At 36.7% G+C, this 24,180-nt stretch overlaps 1 protein-coding gene across 4 annotated transcripts in view; it reads right to left on the bottom strand.

Annotated features, from left to right (window-relative positions):
- Positions 1 to 2,093: 2,093 nt before the first annotated feature.
- The window catches only part of cep112 (centrosomal protein 112), a gene marked incomplete at its 3' end in the record, with an annotated part of 206,419 nt that continues 184,332 nt past the window's right edge, over positions 2,094 to 24,180 (bottom strand). For 3 of the 4 annotated variants that reach the window (XM_084416954.1, XM_084416957.1, XM_084416956.1), the window contains exons 24-27: positions 22,593 to 22,682; positions 11,468 to 11,569; positions 4,598 to 4,662; positions 2,094 to 2,455 (exon numbers count right to left, since the gene is read on the bottom strand). In XM_084416954.1, the coding sequence (XP_084273080.1) occupies positions 2,452 to 2,455; positions 4,598 to 4,662; positions 11,468 to 11,569; positions 22,593 to 22,682 (261 nt within the window). Of the gene's footprint in view, positions 2,456 to 4,593; positions 4,663 to 11,467; positions 11,570 to 22,592; positions 22,683 to 24,180 lie in introns of those variants that run through there. The other variant, XM_084416955.1, reaches the window with a different exon arrangement.

Raw genomic sequence — 24,180 nt, 5'->3', positions numbered from 1 at the left:
TTCTTCTGCTGTAAAGTTAGGCATTTTAACATGCGGGTCTATGGGATTGACTCTCTTTTGGAGCCTGTCTCTAGTGGCCAGTCGATGAACTGCAGTGTAAGTCACTTCCGTGTTGATTCACGAGAGAGACATGAAGGTTTATGTAATGCTATAGAGAAAGATCCAAATTATTAGACGGTTCATTAGAAACCTTTCAGCGCCTTGACTTTAACATTAATAGTTGGCTTTTGTATTGTTCGTTTATATCATCAACTCGACTGGCTATTCGTCCAGAGTGTTTTTATTTTTGGAAAATGCATGGGTGACTTGAACCACAAAGCAAACTCAAATATATCAATAACTCAACTAACACATATAGCCAACCCACAGCACTTGTTGAAGTAAAACAGAAGGCTTGCATTAAGACGTTCAGTACTATTCGATGTATAAGCTAATAAAGTACAAACATTCATTCAAAATGGCGATACAACATTTGCCGAAACCTCTTGATTCTTCTTGAATACAATGTCAACGACCAGGAAAGTGTGACTAACTGGATTTATATTCTGCTTTCCAGCAGTCAGGTTATTAAGATCTTCATCTGAAGTTTCATCTCATGCTTGTTGTTGCATTTATCATGGATGTTTTCGGCGTGTAGAACGTTTCTCACTGATGTCGGAGATTCTTTAGATCATTTACCACCGAAAGTTTCGTTTATTTTGTATTTTTGAGTCGTATATTTATCCTTATATTTAGGATTTTTAGTTTTTTTTATTAAACTTTTTTTTCCATGTATATTTAATGATTTATCTGTTGTTGTTTTTTTTGGTCTCTCTACATAATTTATCTTCGGAATACATAGTTGCAATATGTTTTTTGTCTTCTTAAGTGTAATATTTCGTTTTTCGTCCTGTTTATGTCCCGCTGTAACGTCTACATTTCCCCTTAGGGATAAATTACGTTTTTATCTTTTATTTCTTCTGATCTGTGTTTCTGGTGTTCATGAAGCTTTTGTCTAGAGGATCCAGTCTGCTTTCTTCTTTCAAGACAGTTAATGTCTCAAATGAGTTAATGGAAGGGACGCGCGATATATCGGCCACAATATCGGAATCGGCCGATATTCGTTCATTTTTAAAGTTATCGTTATCGGCCTGATAAGAACATTTGGCCGATATATATTAAAGCCGATAAATAATGTATTATTTCCTTCAGCTGAGACGCTTCAGATGCGCACTGTTCAACATGATGGGTTTGAATTGCTTAAAATATGATTGGAATCACTTCAAAAAATGGAAAATACAGTATGTGACATATCGGCTACATAAAATTATCATGAGAACATTATTATAATTGTGTGTTTGGGACATGGATTTTAATGGTGAGACTTTTGTTTTTGTAATCAGGCTCTCAAAAATTATATAAAAATGTGGATTTAGATTTATCAGCCAATATATCGGTTATCGGCTTTCAAATATAAAGAATTATCGGTATCGGCCAGAATTTTCATATCGGTGCATCCCTAGTTTATGGAGAAATGAGTTTGAGCTTTTTTAAGAACTAGAATTTGACTGTCACACTGAATTTAAAAATTAATATGAATTTAATGCCCATAACCTAATAATCAAGCAGAACAATCTTTTCAACAAGTTTCTTTCCTCTCTCACATATTAGCCAATGGTAAGTTAGTATTATTTTCATGACAATATTGTTCAGTTGTCATTTTTAATTTGATAATTTCATCATATTTCATGAATATTTCAGAAATGTTTGTTAACACCAGTGACATTCTCATAAAAATGTTTTCGTTGTGTCGATATCATCTCAAACCTATCTGTGATCAATAAATTATGGCATCAAATCATTATTAATTAACATCCTTCAACATAAACATTGATTATCAATGTGCACGGATGAATCACTCATAATAAATACAACAATATTCCATAAAAAAATAAGAATTTTTCATTTTTCAACAGCAGATAAAGATAAACTTTAATGTTAAAATATCTAAAAATACATTACAAATACTTACATTAATACTTTCATTCATGAATCTCTATGAAAAGTTTGAACTCCCAAAACAAACTCCAAACGAACTTCGTTTCGGCCTGATTTTGTTTGAAATGTCGCATCAGTTCGTTCTTCGCTTCCGCTTTACGTATAACGGGGGATTAATGCTCATTATTTTGTGCAATTCCAATTAGTTCCACTAGAAGCACAGAGAAATCACACACTTCACCAACAGGAAAATGACAACAACGCAGAGTCTGGAATTTAACAAAGCATTTAATAATAATGATGAGAATAATAAAAACAATTCAACAACAAAAAAATGAAATAAATAAAAATGAGTAGGTACATAAATATGGCTGTAAATGTGGCACATCAGACGAGATCAGAGTGAAAGCAGCGCGAGTGAGCGAGGATGAGGACGGCTCCAGTGAGGACATGTTAATGGCCTAATATCATCCACTACCTATGTGGTGAGAGAGAGAGAGAGAGAGAGAGAGAGAGAGAGAGAGAGAGAGAGAGAGAGAGAGAGAGAGAGAGAGAGAGAGAGAGAGAGAGAGAGAGAGAGAGAGAGAGAGAGACATGGGGATAGTGATTATGATAGATAAAATGAAACTTTTTTTAACTAGTTTATCAAACATGAAGCACTGCAACTCTTTTCCCTGACGTCTTGTGCAGAACACATGGCAGAAGTGGACACAAATCAAGCCTCAGTTTCACACATAAAACACAAACTCTTCATAAGCTCAGTCATTATAGTCAAGTTTACATCCAACGATTTTTTTTGTGTAAAAAATAAAATAAAAAAATAAATACAGATATAGTTGATGGAAATACTAAATATAGATATAATATAGTCTGTTTCTAAATATTTCTTGCTTTAAATAGTCAACATAATCAATGCAAAAAATATGACACATACAGTATAAATATAATAATAAATAAATTACATATACGTATATATTCATGAGACCGAAACATTGCTAATAAAATGTTGATACTCGTTTGCAAGTATTGATAGTGTGCGGGATTTTAATGTTATTCTGCTCAAATCACTTGAACATTATTTATTTAACTATTGCATTTTTTTTTATTGCTATTGTTATTATTTTATTAACAAAAAAAATGGTACCATTACTGTTAATTAGCATAATCTAAGGGAGTTTGTTCTGGGTTGTGGGGAGGGATTGAAAAATGTAACAAATGCAAAACAATAGCATTGGTCTTTGTAATAAAAATAAAGAAAAAAACTCTTAAATAGTGAGTTCCTGGTAGGATCTGACGTCAGAATAAACACACGAGTGATTCCCGTAACTGTCCTTGGGTCAGCGCTACACATCAGGCATTGAGACGGTCTCTCCTTTAACACTTTCAGCCTTTATTTCAACATCACTGAGAGTTAATAAAGTGCAACACAAGAAAGAAAGTGGGGGGAAATCTACCAAATACAGGTTTCAGAGGCAATTTCTAAATGTCTTGGACTTACGTCTGTATTTAGCCACCGATATGACAATTTTGGCCGATACCGATAACCGATAATGCTTTAGCCACCGATATGAAAATTTTGTCTGATACCGATAACGATAATGCTTTAGCCACCGATATGGCGATTTTAGCCGATACCGATAACGATAATGCTTTAGCCACCGATATGACAATTTTGGCCGATAACGATAATGCTTTAGCCACCGATATGACAATTTTGGCCGATACCGATAACCGATAATGCTTTAGCCACCGATATGACAATTTTGTCCGATACCGATAGCGATAATGCTTTAGCCACCGATATGACGATTTTGGTCGATACCGATAACGATAATGCTTTAGCCACCGATATGACAATTTTGGCCGATACCGATAACGATAATGCTTTAGCCACCGATATGACGATTTTGGCCGATACCGATAACGATAATGCTTTAGCCACCGATATGACGATTTTGGCCGATACCGATAACCGATAATGCTTTAGCCACCGATATGACAATTTTGGCCGATAACGATAATGCTTTAGCCACCGATATGACAATTTTGGCCGGTACCGATAACGATAATGCTTTAGCCACTGATCTGACAATTTTGTCCGATACCGATAACGATAATGCTTTAGCCACCGATATGACGATTTTGGCCGATACCGATAATGCTTTAGCCACCGATATGAAAATTTTGGCCGATAACGATAATGCTTTAGCCACCGATATGACAATTTTGGCCGGTACCGATAACGATAATGCTTTAGCCACCGATTAAAATGCATGCCCCAATCACACAATTATAACGTTCTCATGATAATTTAATAGCCGATATATGAGAGGCTTGCGCTGCACATTACTGTATTTTCTTTTATTGAAGGAATTTTGTATTGTATTTCCACTCATATTAAGTGCTTTAGTCTCCAGGCTGTTATAGGCCACATCTTGGCATCAGGTCGCACAGGTTCACCTTGTCTGACCTTTTAACAACATGTAAAAACAAACTCTGATTGGACCCCAGTAACTAAACCGAACCCAAACACCACAGCAGAGTGTGTGGAAACACTGGAGCGCCTCGAGCACTTGTCATGTTAGTGGACTCGGTCATGAGTGTGTATCTCCAGCCTCACCTCCTGATGTGTCCAGCGTCGAGCTGCTCCTGTAACACTGACGCTCTCTTCTGCAGAAAGTTCACCTGCACACAAACACACCTCAAGCTTAGTGGGGGGAAAAGTGTATTTATGGTAACACTTTATTTTACAGTTTACATATGTTACATGTAGTAACTATAGCAATAACTATTAATTATGCATAATTACATACAACTAACCCTCAACCAAAACAAACCTGGTAACACTTTATTTTACAGTGTCCTTGTTACGTTACATGTACTTACCGTAGTAACAACAGTAAAATATGCATAATTACCCTACCCTAACCCTTTATTTTAAGGTGTCATTGTTACAGTGTAATTATATATTTAAGTACTGAGTAATATTAATTAACTACATGTACTTACTATAGGGTTAGGGTAGGATTAGGGTTTGGTTGAGGGTTAGTTGCATGTAATTATGCATAAGTACGGTAAGTACATGTAACATATGTAACAAGGACACCGTAAAATAAAGTGTTACCAAATAAAGTGTAACCCACTTTATTATACAGTGTCCTTGTTACAAGTTACTATAGTAATAACAATAAGTTATGCATAACTACATGCAACTATCAAACCATAGAAAGTACATGTTGTTAATTAATATGACTTAATTGTATAATTACACTGTCCTTGTGACTGCTTTTAACCCAATTTTCACTCAGAGATTGCAAGTAAATTTCACAAAAAAGTACAAGGAACATATTTATTTATTATGAAGTATTGAAGTAGAAAGAATGAAATAGTATTTTCTTATAAAACATACTTTTATTTTTTACAATGTGTTCATTATATTAGGAACCACTTACACTGTGTCCAAACCAGGTCGGTTTCATCACTTCATCAAAGATGAGTGCTTTTTCATGCATTGACTTGAAGTACAACAAAATCATTGACATTAGGGTGATGTTTAAGTTTTCTCAGTGCATTGTGGGCCACGCTCCTAGTCCTCTGGAGAAGAGGATGAGCACTCCAGTCCTTCGGCGTTGGTTTGGTGTGTCCCTACCATTATAATGTTTCAACTTTATTAGTTAGGCTAGTAGTTTAAGCGGTGGTATCGGAGTCCTTAACGTGAGCTTTAATAATGAAAAGCAAAGTTACACCCCCCCACCCCATTTATCGACTATTAACCCCATTTATTGACAATTAACCCCATTTATTGACTATTAACCCCATTTATCGACTATAAACCCCATTTAATGACAATTAACCCCATTTATCGACTATTATCCCCATTTATCAACTATTAACCCCATTTATTGACTATTAACCCCATTTATCGACTATTAACCCCATTTATTGACAATTAACCCCATTTATTGACTATTAACCCCATTTATCGACTATTAACCCCATTTATCGACAATTAACCCCATTTATTGACTATTAACCCCATTTAATGACAATTAACCCCATTTATCAACTATTAACCCCATTTATCGACTATTAACCCCATTTATTGACTATTAGTTCTACACTAAATGCGCCTAAAACAGTGAAATGCAAACTCAGAATATTACGCAAAACTGCAATAGTTAAATATGCTAAATAACACAAATATACTTTATGTATTTAATCTCACTTTATTAACCAATGTGTTTGCTGCTGACCTTCAATGATCCAATTAAACCATACTGATAAACAAAAATGACTTTCGATAAACATTATGACATTTGTTTAATTTTTTTTTTATTGCTGAAGTAATTATTCCGAAGTCCCTTTCAAGGAAAGTCTGTGCACTCGGCGGCCATCTTTGCAGCATACAAGACCGAGTCCTGTCTATTTGAATGGGGGAATCCTGACATCTCAAAAACTGCGTGCGTTCGTCACAATTAAATAACATATTTCAAATCAGCAACAAAATCTGACATGAACTGTCCCGTAAATGTTGTTTTTTATGCTATTAATGCTTTTTAAATGTATTTTTCAGGCTAGACGAGTCAATGCGCATGTGCAGTCATAAGAGCGAGTCTCAGGTTTCTATGGGAACAGGGTTTCTCACGGGAGAATGACTTTGCCAATCAGTGATTGGCTCATTCACTTTAGAAGGCGGGACTTATTTCCGCTATATTGCGCGTTGCAGTTTCTCCAATTCATAAGTAACAGCAGTGAACCGTCTTTCTATATCTATAGTCTTAGGTTGAACTTTCTTCTCCTGCGTCCTGTTCTTCTGTGGTTCAGAATAACAGCACAGCTGAAAGGTTTGATTGAGCGGCGCCCTCTACTGTACAGGAGTGAATCTGCAGTTCTTTCAGCCTGAGGATTATTCAATTCACTTTAGGTGTGAAAGTGCCTTTACATTTGCCAAGAATAGAAATAAAAAAACAGAATAACAAACAGGCAAGCCCAGCCCAGATGAGATAAAGTAACGTAACACATTACTTTAAATAAAAAGTAACTATTTAACTCAATTAATTACTTTTTAGGGAGTAACGCAATATTGTAATTAATTATTTTTAAAGTAACTTTCCCCAACGCTAGTCACAATTATTGTTAGTGCACAAAAACTTGACGTACACTATAATCAAACCTCAAGAATTTTTGCAACCCCTTTAAAGTCTAACAGCTACTTTGACCTTTTGCTAAAATGTAACAATAGTGTGTAACAAACATGTTTACAGTACGCCATTACAGTAACCAAATACACTTGGGTGAATTCTGTCTTTTTTAAAGTTTGAACGAGTCTGAAAAGAATGTGCATTGTTCTGCGCCGATTTTCCAGGAAACAAAGATACACAGAAACAGAGCAAACCTCAAAGCAAATCTAATGTTACCATCCTTGCAAATGCATGCCTCCGACTCTGAAAAGAATGACTATGGTTAAGATTCCTCAACTGCCGCTGGTTTTGTTAAAATAATGCACTGCAAATGTGCAATGCTCGAAATATTCAAGGACATCGGAGGCCACGCTGGTCACCAATTACAACGCATAAACATATCAGATCACAGAGCTGTGTCTGCGAATCCAGAAGAATCTGGCCAGAGCTATTCAGAGGCGTGCGCCGGGGTCTTTGAACTGTGATCTGGAAATGTTGTTTGAGGGGCCCGGACCGAGCCTGACAAAAAAGGAGCTATTGTTTGGATTTGAAATGTTTAACAAAAATGCTCTCGCCACAGACTCGTGTAGAACAAGGCCGACTGTAACTAATAAGACCCTGGCCGGAGCCCTTGAAGCCTGTATTAATGTGGCTGGCGGGTGTAATTGCACATGAGGAGATGAACTGGACCGGAGACTTCAAAGCCTCATGGCCAAATTAGATCCATGTCTATGGAGGAACTCGCAGCACTTGTTCCCCCCCTCCCCTTCCCAAGAAATCAAATAAACAAGAGCCACTTGAGTTCAAAGACGTGAGGTTTGACTGCTCGGCATTATTAGCTGATGCTGCGATCGCATGTGAGACACCGAAGTGGACTGATCTCATGCGCAGGAGAGCTAAAAACCTGTGTACAAGTTCTGGAGTAAAATGCATTCTGTACATCAACAACGTCTGATCCATATGAATGAATGACTTTTAATATTGGCTTTGGAGGCTATAAAACCAAGCGGCAACCTTCGTGTCTCTCTCTTGAACCAACACGGAAGTGACTTACACTGCAATTCATCGACTGGCCACTAGAGACAGGCTTCAAAAGAGAGTCAATCCCATAGACCCCCATGTTAAAATGCCCAACTTTACAGCAGAAAAAAAACATGTTTACAGTCTGGTACTAAAAGTGGTTTTGGTCTATATAGATAATTTTGCCCTTCATGACGACTGTGAGGGGGGTGAATATTTTTATAACTCATCCGTTTAAATTATATTAAGCCTTAAAGTTCTGCATAATTAAGGGCGTGGCCACTTGAGTGACAGGTGGATCGCGACTGCTTCACTAGTACTACTAGCCGTTTGTCTGCTGTCTGTTAGCGTCACCTCAGCTAATCCGCCTCGCTGCACATTTTCGGTTATCCGGGAGTGACGCGCGGCCAAGACGGCGACGGCCGGCTCCGCCCACTTTGGGCTTCAAAAATGCTCCTCAGAAACCAGGTGACGTCACGCACACTACAACCATTTTTTTTTTTACGGCCTATGTATAAAACACATGATAAATACGTTAGAAACAATAAAATGCCATTTAAAGTAAAACAGTAAGACAGTTATGTAAATATGCTCTCAAGACATACGGAACAATTAAACTAGACCATGATCAGACCTTAATATCAAAGAGGAAACTCCAAACAATGTCAGCGACAATGAGGTCACAAACAAATAACATCTCACTGTTTTTCCAACCCAGGTGCATTGGAAATGCGTGACTTTGGCCGGATTTTTTTGGGTATATTTCCAGTGCATTTGTTTGAGGCGCGTTTCAAGGCAGTTTAAAACTGAAATGTTCAGTGACTGGCGCATACTAAATTTTCTCCGAAACAGTTAAACGTGACATTCTGTTGCGTTGGTTAATGCACGTATCATAGCAGTTCGGAAATGAAATTGCGGGTGAGTGGCTCTAAAAAAACGTGAGATTAAAAATGCATTTGCTGAAGAAACCATGCCATGTTAGCTTGCTTCTGTGAGGCCTTGAGCTCTTTTGTGGAGAGCCGTGACTCGTGCTTCACGTTATTTGTACCTGAGCTCTCAGTATCACAAGCTACCGAAGCTTTTCTATCAGAAAAGCCATATATATGGAGCTGGTTATGTGATGCAAATGCCAAAACATATTAGCTTACAAATCATGCAGATAAAAGTGATTTAAGGAACCGTGCAAAATTAAGTCTTTGCTAATCAATAATTGGTCAATATATATTCATAATTTGTGTACAAAGGAACAAAAGTTGTTGTTTTACAGCCTGTAGAGTTAATTTCAGCAGCAAACTGCAATGAATTGTATGCATAAGTATGTTTTTTTGCAGTTTTACAGAAATGTAGCCAGAGTCACGTATTCCCAATGAGCCTAGGTTGTTTTTTTCAGCGATTCATGTTTTTAGTGTGTGAGGTCTGAGTCTTCAAGCTTTGTTTGGATGGTGTGGGGATGTTAATTGTACTCATTGCTGTTGGGAGTTGGTTCCACCACGATCTGGACAAACAGGGACTCTTCGTGTGGAGAAATGGGAGAGTTGTGTGGCCAGAATTAGTTAATTGTAGCCAGGCATGGGTGAGCTGTTTGATGATGCGTTGAATGTGATGCATTAGCTTTTGTGTTTTGCATGCAATTAGAAGAAACTGGCAGCCAATGAAGAGACTTGCAGTGATATTATAGTCCTGCTCTTTTATCCATTCTCTGAACCGCCTTGTCCTATTTAGGGTCATTGGGATGGTGGAGCCTATCCCAGCATCTCAGGCCATAGGCAAGGGAAACACCCAGGGGTGTGTTTCCCGAAACCATCGTTCCAACGAACATTCGCAAACAGCATCGCAAAGTTGTGTGTTTGGAACGACAGATCTCGACCTGTGGTTAGAAGCAGAGTTTCTTGTTTGCATGAGATGTGGACTAAATCCTTATCTTGAGCCAAATAAGCAAGCTGACATTCAGTACAATCTATATATTGTATTTAAAATTACATACAAATGTAATTTACGTCTTTTAGTTTCTCAAGAGATTTAAAGTGTAGTTTATGAAGCATGTGCGAATGTGCCCTAGAGCGTAAGAACGAGCCTACACTGTACAAATTAATTGTAATGTTGTTGTTTTTTTGTGGATAAAGTAAAAATAGCATTTTGTTTTCTTGTGCCCTACAAATTAGCAGCAATACAGCAAATAAAGTACAAATAAATAAATAAAGACTTAACTGGACAACTGCTTTAAGCAATCTGAGCGGTCCTAGCACTGAACCTTGTGGTACTCACTGGTGATAGTAAAGGTTAGAGAGAATAATAATTTTCTACAGATAAACAGAGATATCTTTAATGAATTTATTTGGTAAGTAGTCATGTAAGAAGTGAGATAATGTTCATCCAGTTGCTCATTCCCACTAAATAAACTCCACCACTTCACATGCCAATCAAACTGTCTGGGTTTATTTTGCGATTATGAGTGATGTACTTCAGCACTTTTCCCCTGGGACTGTTTGCAGGAAGCCGTCGCCAATCGAAGCTGCCGGCATTCAGGAACTATCCGTCTCATAATGCACATCACCCTGTCTATACATAAGTGATCCAGGTGTGTTTATGAATCGGTTGAGATCGAGTCCATGTATATGAAACTATGCAATGTCCAGATGTGTCTGTGGTGGTGGCTTTTCTATTGAAGCTTGTTTCCACCACAGAATAAAAAAAATAAAAAGGTAACTGCAACCTTTTTCTCACAATTGCGAGTTATAAAGTCAGAATTGCGTGATATAAAGTCGCAATTGCGTGATATAAAGTCAGATTTGTGACATATAAAAATGGAATCGCTAGAAATAAACTTGCAATTCTGACTTTTTTCTCCAAATTGCATGTTTATATTTCACAATTCTGATTTTATAACACGCAACTGTGTTATAAAGTCAGAATTGCATGATATAAAGTCGCAATTGCGTGTTATAAAGTCAAAATTTCGAGATATAAACATGCAATTCTGCGAAAAAAGGTCAGACTCTGGCTTTATAACACACGACTGTGAGTTTATATCTCGCAATTCTGACTTTATAACACGCAATTGTAAGTTTATATCACACAAATCTGAGAAATAAAGTCAGAATTGCACGATGTAAACTCGCAATTGTGAGATAAAAAGGTCGCAATTATCTTATAAAATGTTTTATTCCGTGATGGAAACAAGCTTCCATATTTTTCTGACCTGCCTTACAAAATAAATGTAAACCCTCAACATACATTTGTGTATGTGTGTCCAGTGGGAGCTGTTGCGGTGTGTGTATTAGTTTGATCACCTGTGACTTCAGCGAGGTGATGGTGTCGTTCAGCTCCTGCTGTAGCTCCGCCGGCATCAGGCCTTTAATCTTCACCTCACACTCCTGATGGACATGTGTGATCTACACGAGGAGAGATGGGGAAGAGTTTAAAACATGCCCTGTAATAATGGCTCAATCAGGCTGTCAAACGCTGTGGTAAGTCCTCAATGAACTATAGCTGTGGCAAGAGTACCGCAAACTAAGACCACCTGTCTACAAGTACAAGCTACACACATGTATGTTGTACGAACGTACTCAAGTAGAGAGACACTTTTTGTCAACAAACTGAGGAATTAACAAATCATGGTTAGTGCAATTGTAGAGGTAAGCAGGGGCAGATGTAACACACTTGTTTTAAATACCTCCACACATGCCAGCATGACGAAACTTAGTGTATTTACTAGTTGCCATTTCAACACTATATAGGGAAAACATTGCACCAAAATTCTTTTAAAGATATCACTGAACATTTATATAACCATAACAAAAGTAAATGTCTTACTTTCATCTCTGTTAAAATGAGACAAATCTGATATTATTTTAATCTCCAATCTGTTATTTAACAGTTGAGATAGATCTTTAACGCGGATCTAACCAGCAGAAACACTCGCCGGGATTAAACCCCAGTTGTGCAGGCGGGGCATGTTGTCACACTGCGTTACAATGAGCCCCTATTAGAACTATTGATATTCTATTCTATACTTTCATGAATTCTATTGAGAAACCATGAGAAAAAGGCGAATAAAGACTGAGAGTCAATGTTCAGAAATTATTAATTATTATTATGTTTTGACATATAAATTATGTTTATTATGTAAAACTCTGAACCAAACCAAATTGATATATAAGTCTTTTGGTGCGGTTCACACAATTACACAAATGACTGCATATACGATAGCCAATCAGAAGAGCACGTGGGCGGAGTTTCTAAAAGAGTCGCTCGTTGTGTATTGACGTCGAGGCTGGTTAGGACAAAACGTCTAGTCTTGGTCTTAAGTGGTCTGGTGTTTGGTCTGGGTTTAGGTCTTAACGGATCTGGGTCTTGACTCCAACTTTGGCTCGTCTTGGCTTTGATCTTTGATGGTCTTAAACGGGCTCTGTCCACCATATTAAGTCAAAAACGTCTTAATATTCGCCTTGTTTGAGGGGAACAGAGGCGCAACAAGAAAGATGATTGCCTTTCCTAAAATAATTTTCCTGTTGTGGATTTAACTGATTGTTCTGGCTTTCTGTAATTAATCTTTCAGGGTACAATGAAAGGATTGGAAGCCACTTCAAAGAGGAAGAGTGTACATTATCTGAACACAGCTTCTCTGTTCTTTTTTTTGCAGACCAGGCCTTCGCCATTTACCCAATCGTCCCCATTTGCTGCCCTCCTCTTCATCTGACATGACGTGCCAATCAATTAGCTTATTTCTTATTACTTATGTCTGAGTGAATTCAACCCACAAGAATTACAGCACTGGATATTGAGACAACTCCGAGTGTCTCTTAGCTGACTAGACTATCATTTTTTCGATTAATCGTTTTTTTTTTTTTTTTTTTTGTGGTCGATCTTTTTTCCGTATATGAATTTCCGCAAACATTGAACATAAAATCTGATTGACGTTAATCTTATTGCTAGTATCAGACAGCGTGCAAATACTGGTAATAAAATGAATTCTCTTTCACGTCTCTTGCGCTTAAACGGACAAATTCACACAGATTTATCTCAAAATGTTCGCCTTTGCGAGAATCCAAGTAAACATAGTCGGTTATGGCTTAAGTAAACAGCAGAGAGAGAATACATGTGCTAATATTCCCGCTGCTGTTTGAGTTTTTAATGTTGATCTGACTGCAAAAGACAATCTGATCTTCACTGAATAACTTTAATAAGGATTAGCCTTTATTTAATCTGTACAGTGAAGATTATCTGCAGTGTTATTTTACATTTGATTACTTTATTCAATTACTGTACCTGAGAACTGTTAGACCATCTTGAAAAACCTTAAAAGCACTGATTATTTCATCTATCTTTGATCTATTGTATTTTTTTTTAATTTGTGATATTGCTTGTAGTTAATTTTTTTTTTATTTTTTTTTTTTTATTAATGACTGTTGTTTTTTTTATAATCGTTGAAATTTATTTTAGTAGTTTTAGTTCTGGTATTGCAATTGCAATCGAGAATTGTTCAATTTCACTGGTATCTTGTGACATAACCTTATTCATTACAATACAAGGATACATGGGTCAAAAACAATAACTATTTTATTCATTTATTACTTTCTTTGTGGGGCCAGTGAAAATGGAATAATTGAAATCAGTGCATCGAATCAAAAATCGATAATAGAATCGAATCTTGTGAATCGAAATGAGATCTTGCAAATTGAATTGAGATCTTCTGAATCGGAATCAAATCGAATCGCGATCTTGTGAATCGGAATCGAATTGAGATCTTGTGAATCTGAATCGAATTGAGATCTTGTGAATCGGAATCGAATTGAGATCTTGTGAATCTGAATCGAATTGAGATCTTGTGAATCGGAATCGATTCGAACTGAGATCTTGTGAATCGGAATCGAATTGAGATCTTGTGAATCGGAATCGAATTGAGATCTTGTGAATCTGAATCGAATTGAGATCTTGTGAATCTGAATCGAATTGAGATCTTGTGAATCGGAATCGATTCGAACTGAGATCTTGTGAATCTGAATCGAATTGAGATCTTGTGAATCGGAATCAAATTGAGATCTTGTGAATCGGAATCAAATTGAGATCTTGTGAATCGGAATCGCATTGAGATCTTGTGAATCTGAATCGAACTGAGATCTTGTGAATCGGAATCAAATTGAGATCTTGTGAATCGGAATCGAATCGAATTGAGATCTTGAGAATCGGAATCGAATCTGAATCAACGCGAATCAAATCAAATTGAGTGTGTTGTTAGAGGGTTTCCCACTACAGGTGTTAATGCATGAGATTGTGGAGAACCCCTCAACAGCTTAACGCTCACTTTTGGCAAAGTGTCAGTGATTAGTTCGGCCTTCATTTATAATTTATAATCTGTAAACTCTCTTTTTTGAAGAAAAGGCGAGTGGAGTTTGCAAACGCCAACCTTGAGACTTTATTAGGCCCTATAGACCATTCTTAACGGGCTCCATTTCTATTATCCAGTTCACTAATTAGCCCTTATTGTCTTCCCTGAATATTGTTTTTTATGAATCTGTTTAAAATAACAATTATGCTTACTATTTATTTATTTATTGAGTGATTGATTAACTGGACAGATGTAATATCATTCATTTCCCAGGGTGAAAATAAAGCCAAATGAATTATGAAATTTTATTTATGAATGTTAAACAAATGCAATGGTTAGAATTTGACATACACACTTTAACCCTCTTTGAGCAAGAAGGAACGACAGTATCGAAGCTTGTTTTCACTACAGAATGAAAATTTTTTAAAAGATAATTGCGAATTTTTATCTCACAATTACGAGTTTACATCTTGCAATTCTGACTTTTTTTCTCAGAACTGCATGTTTATATATCACAATTTTGACTTTATAACACAATTGCAACTATATATCTCACATTTCTGACTTTATAACACAATTGCAACTATATATCTCGCAATTCTGACTTTATATCACGCAATTGCGACTATATATCACGCAATTTTTTATAACACACAATTGCAACTATATATCTCACAATTTTGACTTTATAACACAATTGCAACTATATATCTCGCAATTCTGACTTTATAACACAATTGCAACTATATATCTCGAAATTCTGACTTTATAACACACAATTGCAACTATATTTCACGCAATTTTGACTTTATAACACACAACTGCAACTATGTATAACGCAATTTTGACTTTATAACACAATTGCAACTATATATCTCGCAATTCTGACTTTATATCACGCAATTACAATCATATATCACGTAATTTTGACTTTATAACATGCAATTGCAACTTTATATCACGCAATTCTGACTTTAACACACAATTGCAACTATGTATCACACAATTCTGACTTTATATCACGCAATTGCAACTATATATCCTGCAATTTTGACTATAACACACAATTGCAACTTTATGTCACGCAATTCTGAGACAAAAAGTCACAATTACCTTTTTTATTTTTTATTCTGTGGAGGAAACAAGCTTCCAAGATTTGTTGGAAAAATGGAAATTCTGTCATCATGTCATTCCAAACCTATAAGTGACCCTGGATCACAAAACCAGTCACGAGTCGCATGGGTATATCTGTGGCAATAGCCAACAAAAGATATGGGTCAAAATTATCGATTTTTCTTTTATGCCAAAAATCATTAGGATATTAAGTGAAGATCATGTTCCATGAAGATATTTAGTAAATTTCCTACCGTAAATATATAAAACATGTATTTTTGTGAGTGAATGCAGCACAATCGCCAACATAAATGGACAACTTTAAAGGAGATTTTCTCAATGTTTAGATTTTTTTGCACCCTCAGATTCCAGATTTTCAAATAGTTGCATCTCGGCCAAATATTGTCCTATCCTAACAGACCATACATCAATGGAAAGTGTATTAATTCAGCTTCCAGATTATGTATAAATCTCAATTTCATCAAATTTACACATGTAACTGGTTTTGTCGTCCATATGACTTTCTTTCTTTAGCGGAATTCTGAAGAAATGTTTTTGCTAATACAATGAAAGTCAGTGGTGTTTCAAAATCATCGTATGGATTGTACGCATTTCCCCCGCCATATTATTTCTGAGTACACTATTCCTTCATACATTCTCGACCGTGGCATGAAGTACACAGACATTCAAGTATATTCCTGGGACGTAATCACTCCGAATTTAAACAGGTTTTCTTTCTCAATAAATTCTGACAGGCCCTTACAATCACAGCTGAAACACCGGGTCACGTTGAGGATAAGGATTTGTGCTTTATTTCTGATCTTCTTCCAGCAACTAATGAACCGCATATAAAAGCTTCCAGATTTCACAACTGAACAATATGATTAATGAACCATTTCATCTTCATTTCCAAAGTGTTCTTTGTTGTTTCATAAACCAATCTTTATTTTGAAGACAGAGCGGCAGTCTCTTCTCCACACCATTCTCACTTAAAACGACACTATTTCATCTATATATAGTCTTTATATTGTGCGTGCGCGATGCAGGATGGGTTTTTGACAGCTGCCAGCTGAAAGCAGCAAGACCTCGGCACTTTCAACGTTCAAATAAACTTTGTCATGTCGTCAGGAGCTTGATGTATGCTAATGAAGGGGTGGAGGGGAGGGAAAGAGTGCACAAGCATTCAAAAGAAAAAAGAAAAACAGCAAAGTGACAGATTCACAAGGGTACATCAAAAACCTGCACTGCTCAAAAACCAGTTTTGCATCTCAAAACTGGCGTTTCCGGAGTCAAGAGTACGAGAACGAAGCTCTCTGAATAGCTCGCACAACTGAAAAAGGAGTGTTTTCAAGAGGCAGAGCAGAAATTAGAGGTTGGAAGAGACTCTTTATGAAGTTATGAGGCAGAAGTATGATTTATGAAGTGCCTCTCCAGTGGAGTAGCACCGGTGCTGTAATGGGAAGCTAATGGATAATGACGGCACTTACGCTACGGTGCGCTCGCTCTTGAGTGGAGCAGATCTGAGGTTCAGGCATGGGTTTTTTAGTGGGCAAATCTAATGTCCCTCTCACTGGAAAAAAATGATATTCAGTATGTATGTAGTACATTATTTGAATTTGTTTATACAATACAGTATTAAAGTAAAATGCAACTCATTTTATTGGTGCAATCTGACATTTTTCGTTTGTTCGACGTTCGTTTGGCCCGATTTTGTTCGAAACGTCACCTTAATTTATACAGCGCTTTTAACAATATAGATTGTTTCAAAGCAGCTTTATAGAGATAATAGAAAATTACAGTAACAGAGATTGTTGTGGCTTTACAGCAGCTCTAGAATAAAGTTATTGTCCAGATAAAGTTAGTTTTTGATTGATTCGCTTCCGTTGCAACAGTATATCAGGGCTTTAGTGATCTACCAGCACTGGTTGTTGCATGAGTGCTTTTAATACAGCGACTGAAGACACATTTGATAGTTTTTTTCTCTCTTTTGACCAATATAATCAATCTCTCTATATTTTTTCCCTCTTTTGTAAAGTCATAGAAACACTCTTTTGGAGCAAATTGGACTGCAAAAGGTATATCACACATATTATTCAGACACCAGATATAGGTTTTGATATTCTTTAACTAGTGTGTGCAGGACACTATAGTTCACTTATGTGAGTGAGGAGAGCAAAATAAAGTAAACTGTGACTTATTATACCCAAACAATCTTCATACCAGTAACATTTATACAAATCTGGGACCAAAAATGATTCAGACACTTTGAGCTGAGCATGTTTTGCTGAAGTGTTTTAATTGCTAATGCTCTTTTTACACACAGACTGAACACAATGAAGCATTGCTTGGTAACTGGTTGAGCTAAACTGGTATTATCTAATTGTGTAGTTAAATTTAACAGCTGACAGATATTCAACATAATTCATCTGTGAGACAGTCTAACAGAAAGACGGACAAAACCAGTGAAATATCAAACTGATTCTGAGTCATATTTTAGTACCATTTTCTAAACTACAGCGAATAAACTTGTGATAATTTGAGAAATGTTGAAGGTGTCTGAATAAATTTAAGTTCGAACCATCACTGAACTTACTTAAGCTGGACTGTGACGCTATTTTCTTCTAGAAACAAACTTTGTTGCATTATTATCTCTGTAAAGCTGCTTTGAAACACTCTGTAGTGTAAAAAGCGCCACAGAAATAAAGGTGACTTGAGAAGTGAGATCCGCTAGATTAGCAGTCAGTCGTCAGCACACGTCGCATGCGGCGAATCGCTCCTGTTTAACTAACATGTCAAATCCGTCCTGATATGAAAATAACACCTCGGGAGGAAACCTCTCGGAGGACTCCGCAACGTAACTGTTCGGGAGGCTTTGTGTGTGTAACGGCCTCATCCAGCGAGACTGCGCAGAAACACACGCGCTTCATGCCAAGCAGGCGTGGAGGAGCCCGGAGCCACCGATGAGGAACATCTGTTTGAAGTCTGGGCAAAAAGAGGGCTGTTTTTGCATGCCGAGGATTGCATTACAAAGACATGTCTTGGAAGATAAACTGGGGCAATATCAGTGCACTGAAGAGAGAGAGAGAGAGAGAGAGAGCAGGCCTTTATTTCCACCTCTCTCTCTCTCTCACGAACACAGCGTTGGAGATGTGAGGGTTTATGAGGTGGGAGTAGATGTTCTTTACAGGCGCTCTTAAGTCTGGAGGTCTGGGGTGGGCGAACACATTCCTCGTTGAAGTCAAAATTAAATCAAAATTGACCTTAGAGACAGCTCACCCCAAAATGAAAATATGTCACCCTCATGTCAAAGTTGGGGAGAAGTTTTCAAGAATGTTCATGCTGCACTTTTTCATGCTTTATTTTGCCCTTTATAGGGTTAGTATGAACTAGTATGAACATTACGGAAGTAAAATGGCTTGCAAATGCTATTTTTATTCTGTATATAATCTTGGATTTATAAGTAGAGCCAACTTTATCCGCATAAAAAAAACTAGGGATGTCCCGATACCACTTTTTCACTTCCGATACCGATACCGATACCGATACCGAAGCTTTGGCTATTTGCCGATACCGATATCAATCCGATATTTTTATTTTATTCTTGAACTAATACTAATAATAATAAAATATAATGGAAGCACTTTGCTCAGTTAGCCACATAAAAACATCTCACTCAAATGGAGAAAAATACTTCTCCAGTATATAGTCCACAACAACAGCTGATAATGAAAGACTGCCACCCTTTATTCAAAAGACCTTGAGATATGTTTGGTAACCTGAATGAATTTAAAATTAATTTGCTATATTTCAGATCAATATGTTTGTTTCCTTAAAATTTTAATTAACTTTAACTTTATTCTCATCTGAATTATAAATAATTTATTTCTGTATAAAATAATACTACTTTTAAAAACACATTTGATTTTCTTTTTTTATTCAATGTAGAATGTGTAACTTAAAAATAAACAGATTAGTGCTCTGTTTTAGGACAAGAAATGAAAACCAATGCAATGAATGTCCAAAAGATGAGATCATTTTTGCTTTTAAACAGCGTGTGTGTGTGTGTGTGACAGTTACAGTTTGACAAGAGTTTACAGTTTGACAAAAGCACAATGTTGTGTTTTACACAAATATAAGTTGGCTAAACACTTTTTGCAGTTTTAATGATGTCCTGTATGAAAATGACGGAGTATGTTTTTATGTTTCCACTGTTCGATCGCGCCCGTGCCTCTCTCTCTCTGACACACACACACACACACACTCCAGCATTGCAATCTTGACATCGCAGCCTGTTCATTTTGCTGCGTTCACGCCAAACGCGAATAGAGCGGCAAATTTGCGTCTATCGCGTCTAGTTCGATGCTTGAACAGTTTGAATCCATTCGCGCGTCCAAAGCGAATAGGACGCGCCGCGCGCGTATAATGATAAAGTGAGCGTTTGAAGCGATATAGACGCGCGTTCAGAGCTAAGGCGGGGCTACAGATTAGGTGTCCCTAAAGAACCCGCATATGCGCGTATCTAACTAACGTTAGTTCCGTATTACATTAATTAATGTGCACGCGAGATTTATTTATTTTTATACCGTGTATTCTCTGTGTAAATCCATGCACCGAATGTACGTTCAGTACGAATACGTACCGTTCCACCCCTAATGGGTATCGGATCATAGGTATCGGATCATTTTTTTTCTCCCCTCCGATATCCGATCTAGCATTTTGGGCCAGTATCGGCACGATACCGATGCCGTGGATCGGATCGGGACATCCCTAAAAAAAACTGTACAACCCAACAAGTTAAGCTAACTCATTTCATTTGAGGACACCGATTACCTCAATTCAATTAAGTTTATAAAAAACAATAGTTTTATAGAGTACTCTGAACTTATTTTAATCGAGTCCACAAAAACTAGGATATTTCTTAATGCACAACTAAACTTTACACTGCATTCAAATACTTTATATAGCTGAAAAACAGTGAAATTACAAACTTAAAATTAAATTTTAAAGCGTTTGCTAGCTCACAATATCACACACAAAGTCAAATCCTATAAGTTAAGCTAACTCGTTACATTTGAGGACACCGATTACCTTAATTAATTTAATTTTAGAAACAGTCAAGAAGTTAAGTGACTAATTAAGTGATGATTGATGATACTGAAGTAAAATGGCTCGCAAATGCTATTTCTGTTCTTTATGCAATCTTGGATATAAGTATAGACAACTTTATACTCACATTCATACAGTATATACTCACGTAGTGTGATATATATTATATAGCATATCTCAACTGCTTGATTGCTTGCCCTAGTGAAACAAACCTATACCAAAATGTATTTAAAATACATTTATTTCATACTAAGTATACTACAAATCCATTAATATACAGTATTTACTGACATATCGCTTGAGAATTACACTTTATTTGGAGTTCTTCTTTATTGCACAATGCACATTTAATAATATTAAGCCTAAAATGTGTTTTAATATCACTATTAGTAAGGATAGTATGATCTCTGTATAATATCAGTCATTAAATGCAAGATATTTAAAATGTATCTAAAGTACACTCGCAATAGTTCCACTTTAGCACAAGCAAATATACAAGTGTATCTTTATTTGAATTAACGCACTATTTCTGGATAACTAAAGTGCATTAAAAACAAAATTAGTTCTTCCAATTTAGCAGACTTTAAGTATATCAGTTTAGTAAACCAAAAGTGCAATCACAGGGTATTTATATTAAGTACATAAATATGTACATGTAGTTGTGGTATACTTAACATGAAATAAATGTATTTCAAATACATTTTAGTATAAATTTTTAATAGGGTGAACTTAATATCACTCTAATCTGCTAAATGCGATCATAAGGCATGAATATATCATAATTAGTGCTGGGCAATGATTAATAGAATCAACAATAAAAGTTTGTGTTTACGTAATATATGTGTGTGTACTGTGTATAAATATTTTGTATACACACACACACACATGCATGTATATATTTAAGAAAAATGTGTTAATTATATATAAAATATTTATATTTATATATAATATAAATGATATATAAATATATATACATGCAAATATTTCTTAAATATTTACATGTGTGTGTATTTATATATACAGAATAATTATACACAGTACATACACATATATATATATATATATATATATTGCCCAGCACTAATTAAGATATTATAAACATTAACATCATGATTCCCGTGGGACATAATGTAAGTGGGACTTGACTACTATATCTATTGAGATATGATCATTAGGCTATAATATTAAAGCTATAAAGCAGTGGAGAAACGTTAATATGCTTTGAAAGACATTGCTTTTGTTTGTACAAGTTGTGGAGATGCATTTTAAATGCTGAACTATTTTGCAACTTAAATTTGACGTTCATGCCTGTTTACTTTCTTAACATCCCAGATATCTTCGACAAACAGCAAGCCGTGTCCCTAACTGTGAGGCGTCTGCCGATATGTTTGTCACGACACAATCTGCCCACTAATCTATTGGACAAAAGGCATCTTTGGGGCTTTTCCACAGAATCCGATGCCAACTCAGTGCAGCTGTTCCTCAGTAGTTTAACACACACTTCAGCCCACGGCTCATCCCAACAACTGTCTGAGGAGCCCAGTGAAGGTCACCAGAGGTTTTCAGGACAGAAGGGCGTTTTTACACACACACACACCAGGTTCAGAGACCCTCCTGGAGCTAATAATCAGATAATTATCTCTCTCTCTCTCTCTGTCTTTTCCCTAACTCAAGGTCAAAGTGGCCTGTTATTATTGAGAAATCCCTCTGAAACGAGGACAGCATTCCTGGCCCAGGGCTCTGGCTCTTGAAGCCGGATCTCAGGGAATGTGTAAAATGTGCATATCAGTGACTCTGTGAGGAGACGTGGCTTTTTCCTGGCCCTTCAGGGGCCGTCGAACACACTTTGGGGGTCCGGGTAACTTTACCTGCTCCTGGTATTCCAGCTCTCGGCTCATCAGCTTCTTCTCAACGGCGTGCAGCTGTTTCTGGAGAGTCTCCACACGATCCTGAAGAACCTGAGTGGGGAAATGGAGAATCAGGAGTTAGATAAAGTAGAGTTCAGAGTAAAGGAAAGAAGCATCACTGTCAATAAAGCCGAGGATTTGGGGTGTAAGGATTCCCTCATGTCACGATTCGATACATATCACGATACTGAACCATATTATTGCGATACTCTTTGGTAAAAGGCTAACAAAATGTGTTCTGTTGATTAAAATGCTAAATTTGGTGATACATTGTGTGTGTAAATGAATTGGCTTGGACTTGGTGCTGGAAAGCCAAAGCACAGGACAATAGAGACACCAGAATAAACATATTCATGATTCTGAAGATGAAAACACTGAATTATTGTAGATGAATATTCTTGCACTCTTTCACTGACTAGATATATTTAAAATAATGCAGGACACTTTTTACTGGTAACATTTGGAATTATCAGGACCCACAAATATTGCATTATTATACATTATATTCAACATTATATATAGTAGTTTAATGTAGTACTGACACTAAAACTCTGAAAACTTAATATATTGTTAACACGATATATTGTTACACCCCTACCGAGCATCGATCAGATCCATAACGAAGGCTATCAAATGCATCATAAACAGTTTGATCAGCCGACAGCCATCGTTTAATTTTAAAAACCATTTAAAACCAAGTCTGTCATTCATTCTTCTGAAGGGCCAAGCAGGACAGTATTCTGCAATCACAGTGGAAACTTTAAAACCAGATGTTTCTAGTACATCTGTACACCTCAGTTACGATTATCCACCATGGAAATGAGGAAAACGAGCAGGACGCTATAGCAAAGCAGTAGTTTGCCTCAGAGGTCGGCTAAATCCACTTAAGAAATTGCGAAAGTCTGATTGGACGAAAGCTGTTGCTCATCCTTAAAGAGCACAATCCTGGTGACATGGAAACATTATTTTCATACTACATTCTATAAACGTCAGACATTTCAGTACTAAGCTACACAAACAGCTTGCTCACAGCTCATTATTAACATAATGGGCTCTATTTTAACGATCTGAAACGCAAGTATCAAACGCGAAACGCAAGTAACTTTGTGGGCGGATCTCGGCGGGATAAATGACTCTTGCGCCCGACGCAAATCTAAAATGGTTTGGACTGAAGTAGCTTCATTATTCATAGGTGTGGTTTGGGCGTAACGTGAAATAAACCAATCAGAGCGTCATCTCACATTCCCTTTAAGAGCAGGTGTGCTTGTTCCATGGCAGGTTGCTATTATAACGGCGGATTTGCCAGACGCACACCAGGAGCGGTTCACAGCCGAGGAGACCAACGTTCTCGTCAGGGTAAATGTGTAAGCTAGATTTATGCCTATTTTTTCACATCTTCATGGACACCACAATGATTTCCCTCGTGTGTTAATATTTTTCCTTGTAATTATGTGTGGTTTGCAAAAAAGTGATTGATTATGGCCAAGCATGCACCCTTAAAATAGCATATGAATAACGCGCCACTGACTTTAGACTAGGTTTTTCCTGG

The sequence above is a fragment of the Rutilus rutilus genome (genome assembly GCF_951802725.1).
Source record: "Rutilus rutilus genome assembly, chromosome: 1".
NCBI lineage: Eukaryota > Metazoa > Chordata > Actinopteri > Cypriniformes > Leuciscidae > Rutilus > Rutilus rutilus.
The sequence above is the reverse complement of the archived record's forward strand: the minus strand, read 5'-3'. Positions and strand labels throughout refer to the sequence as shown.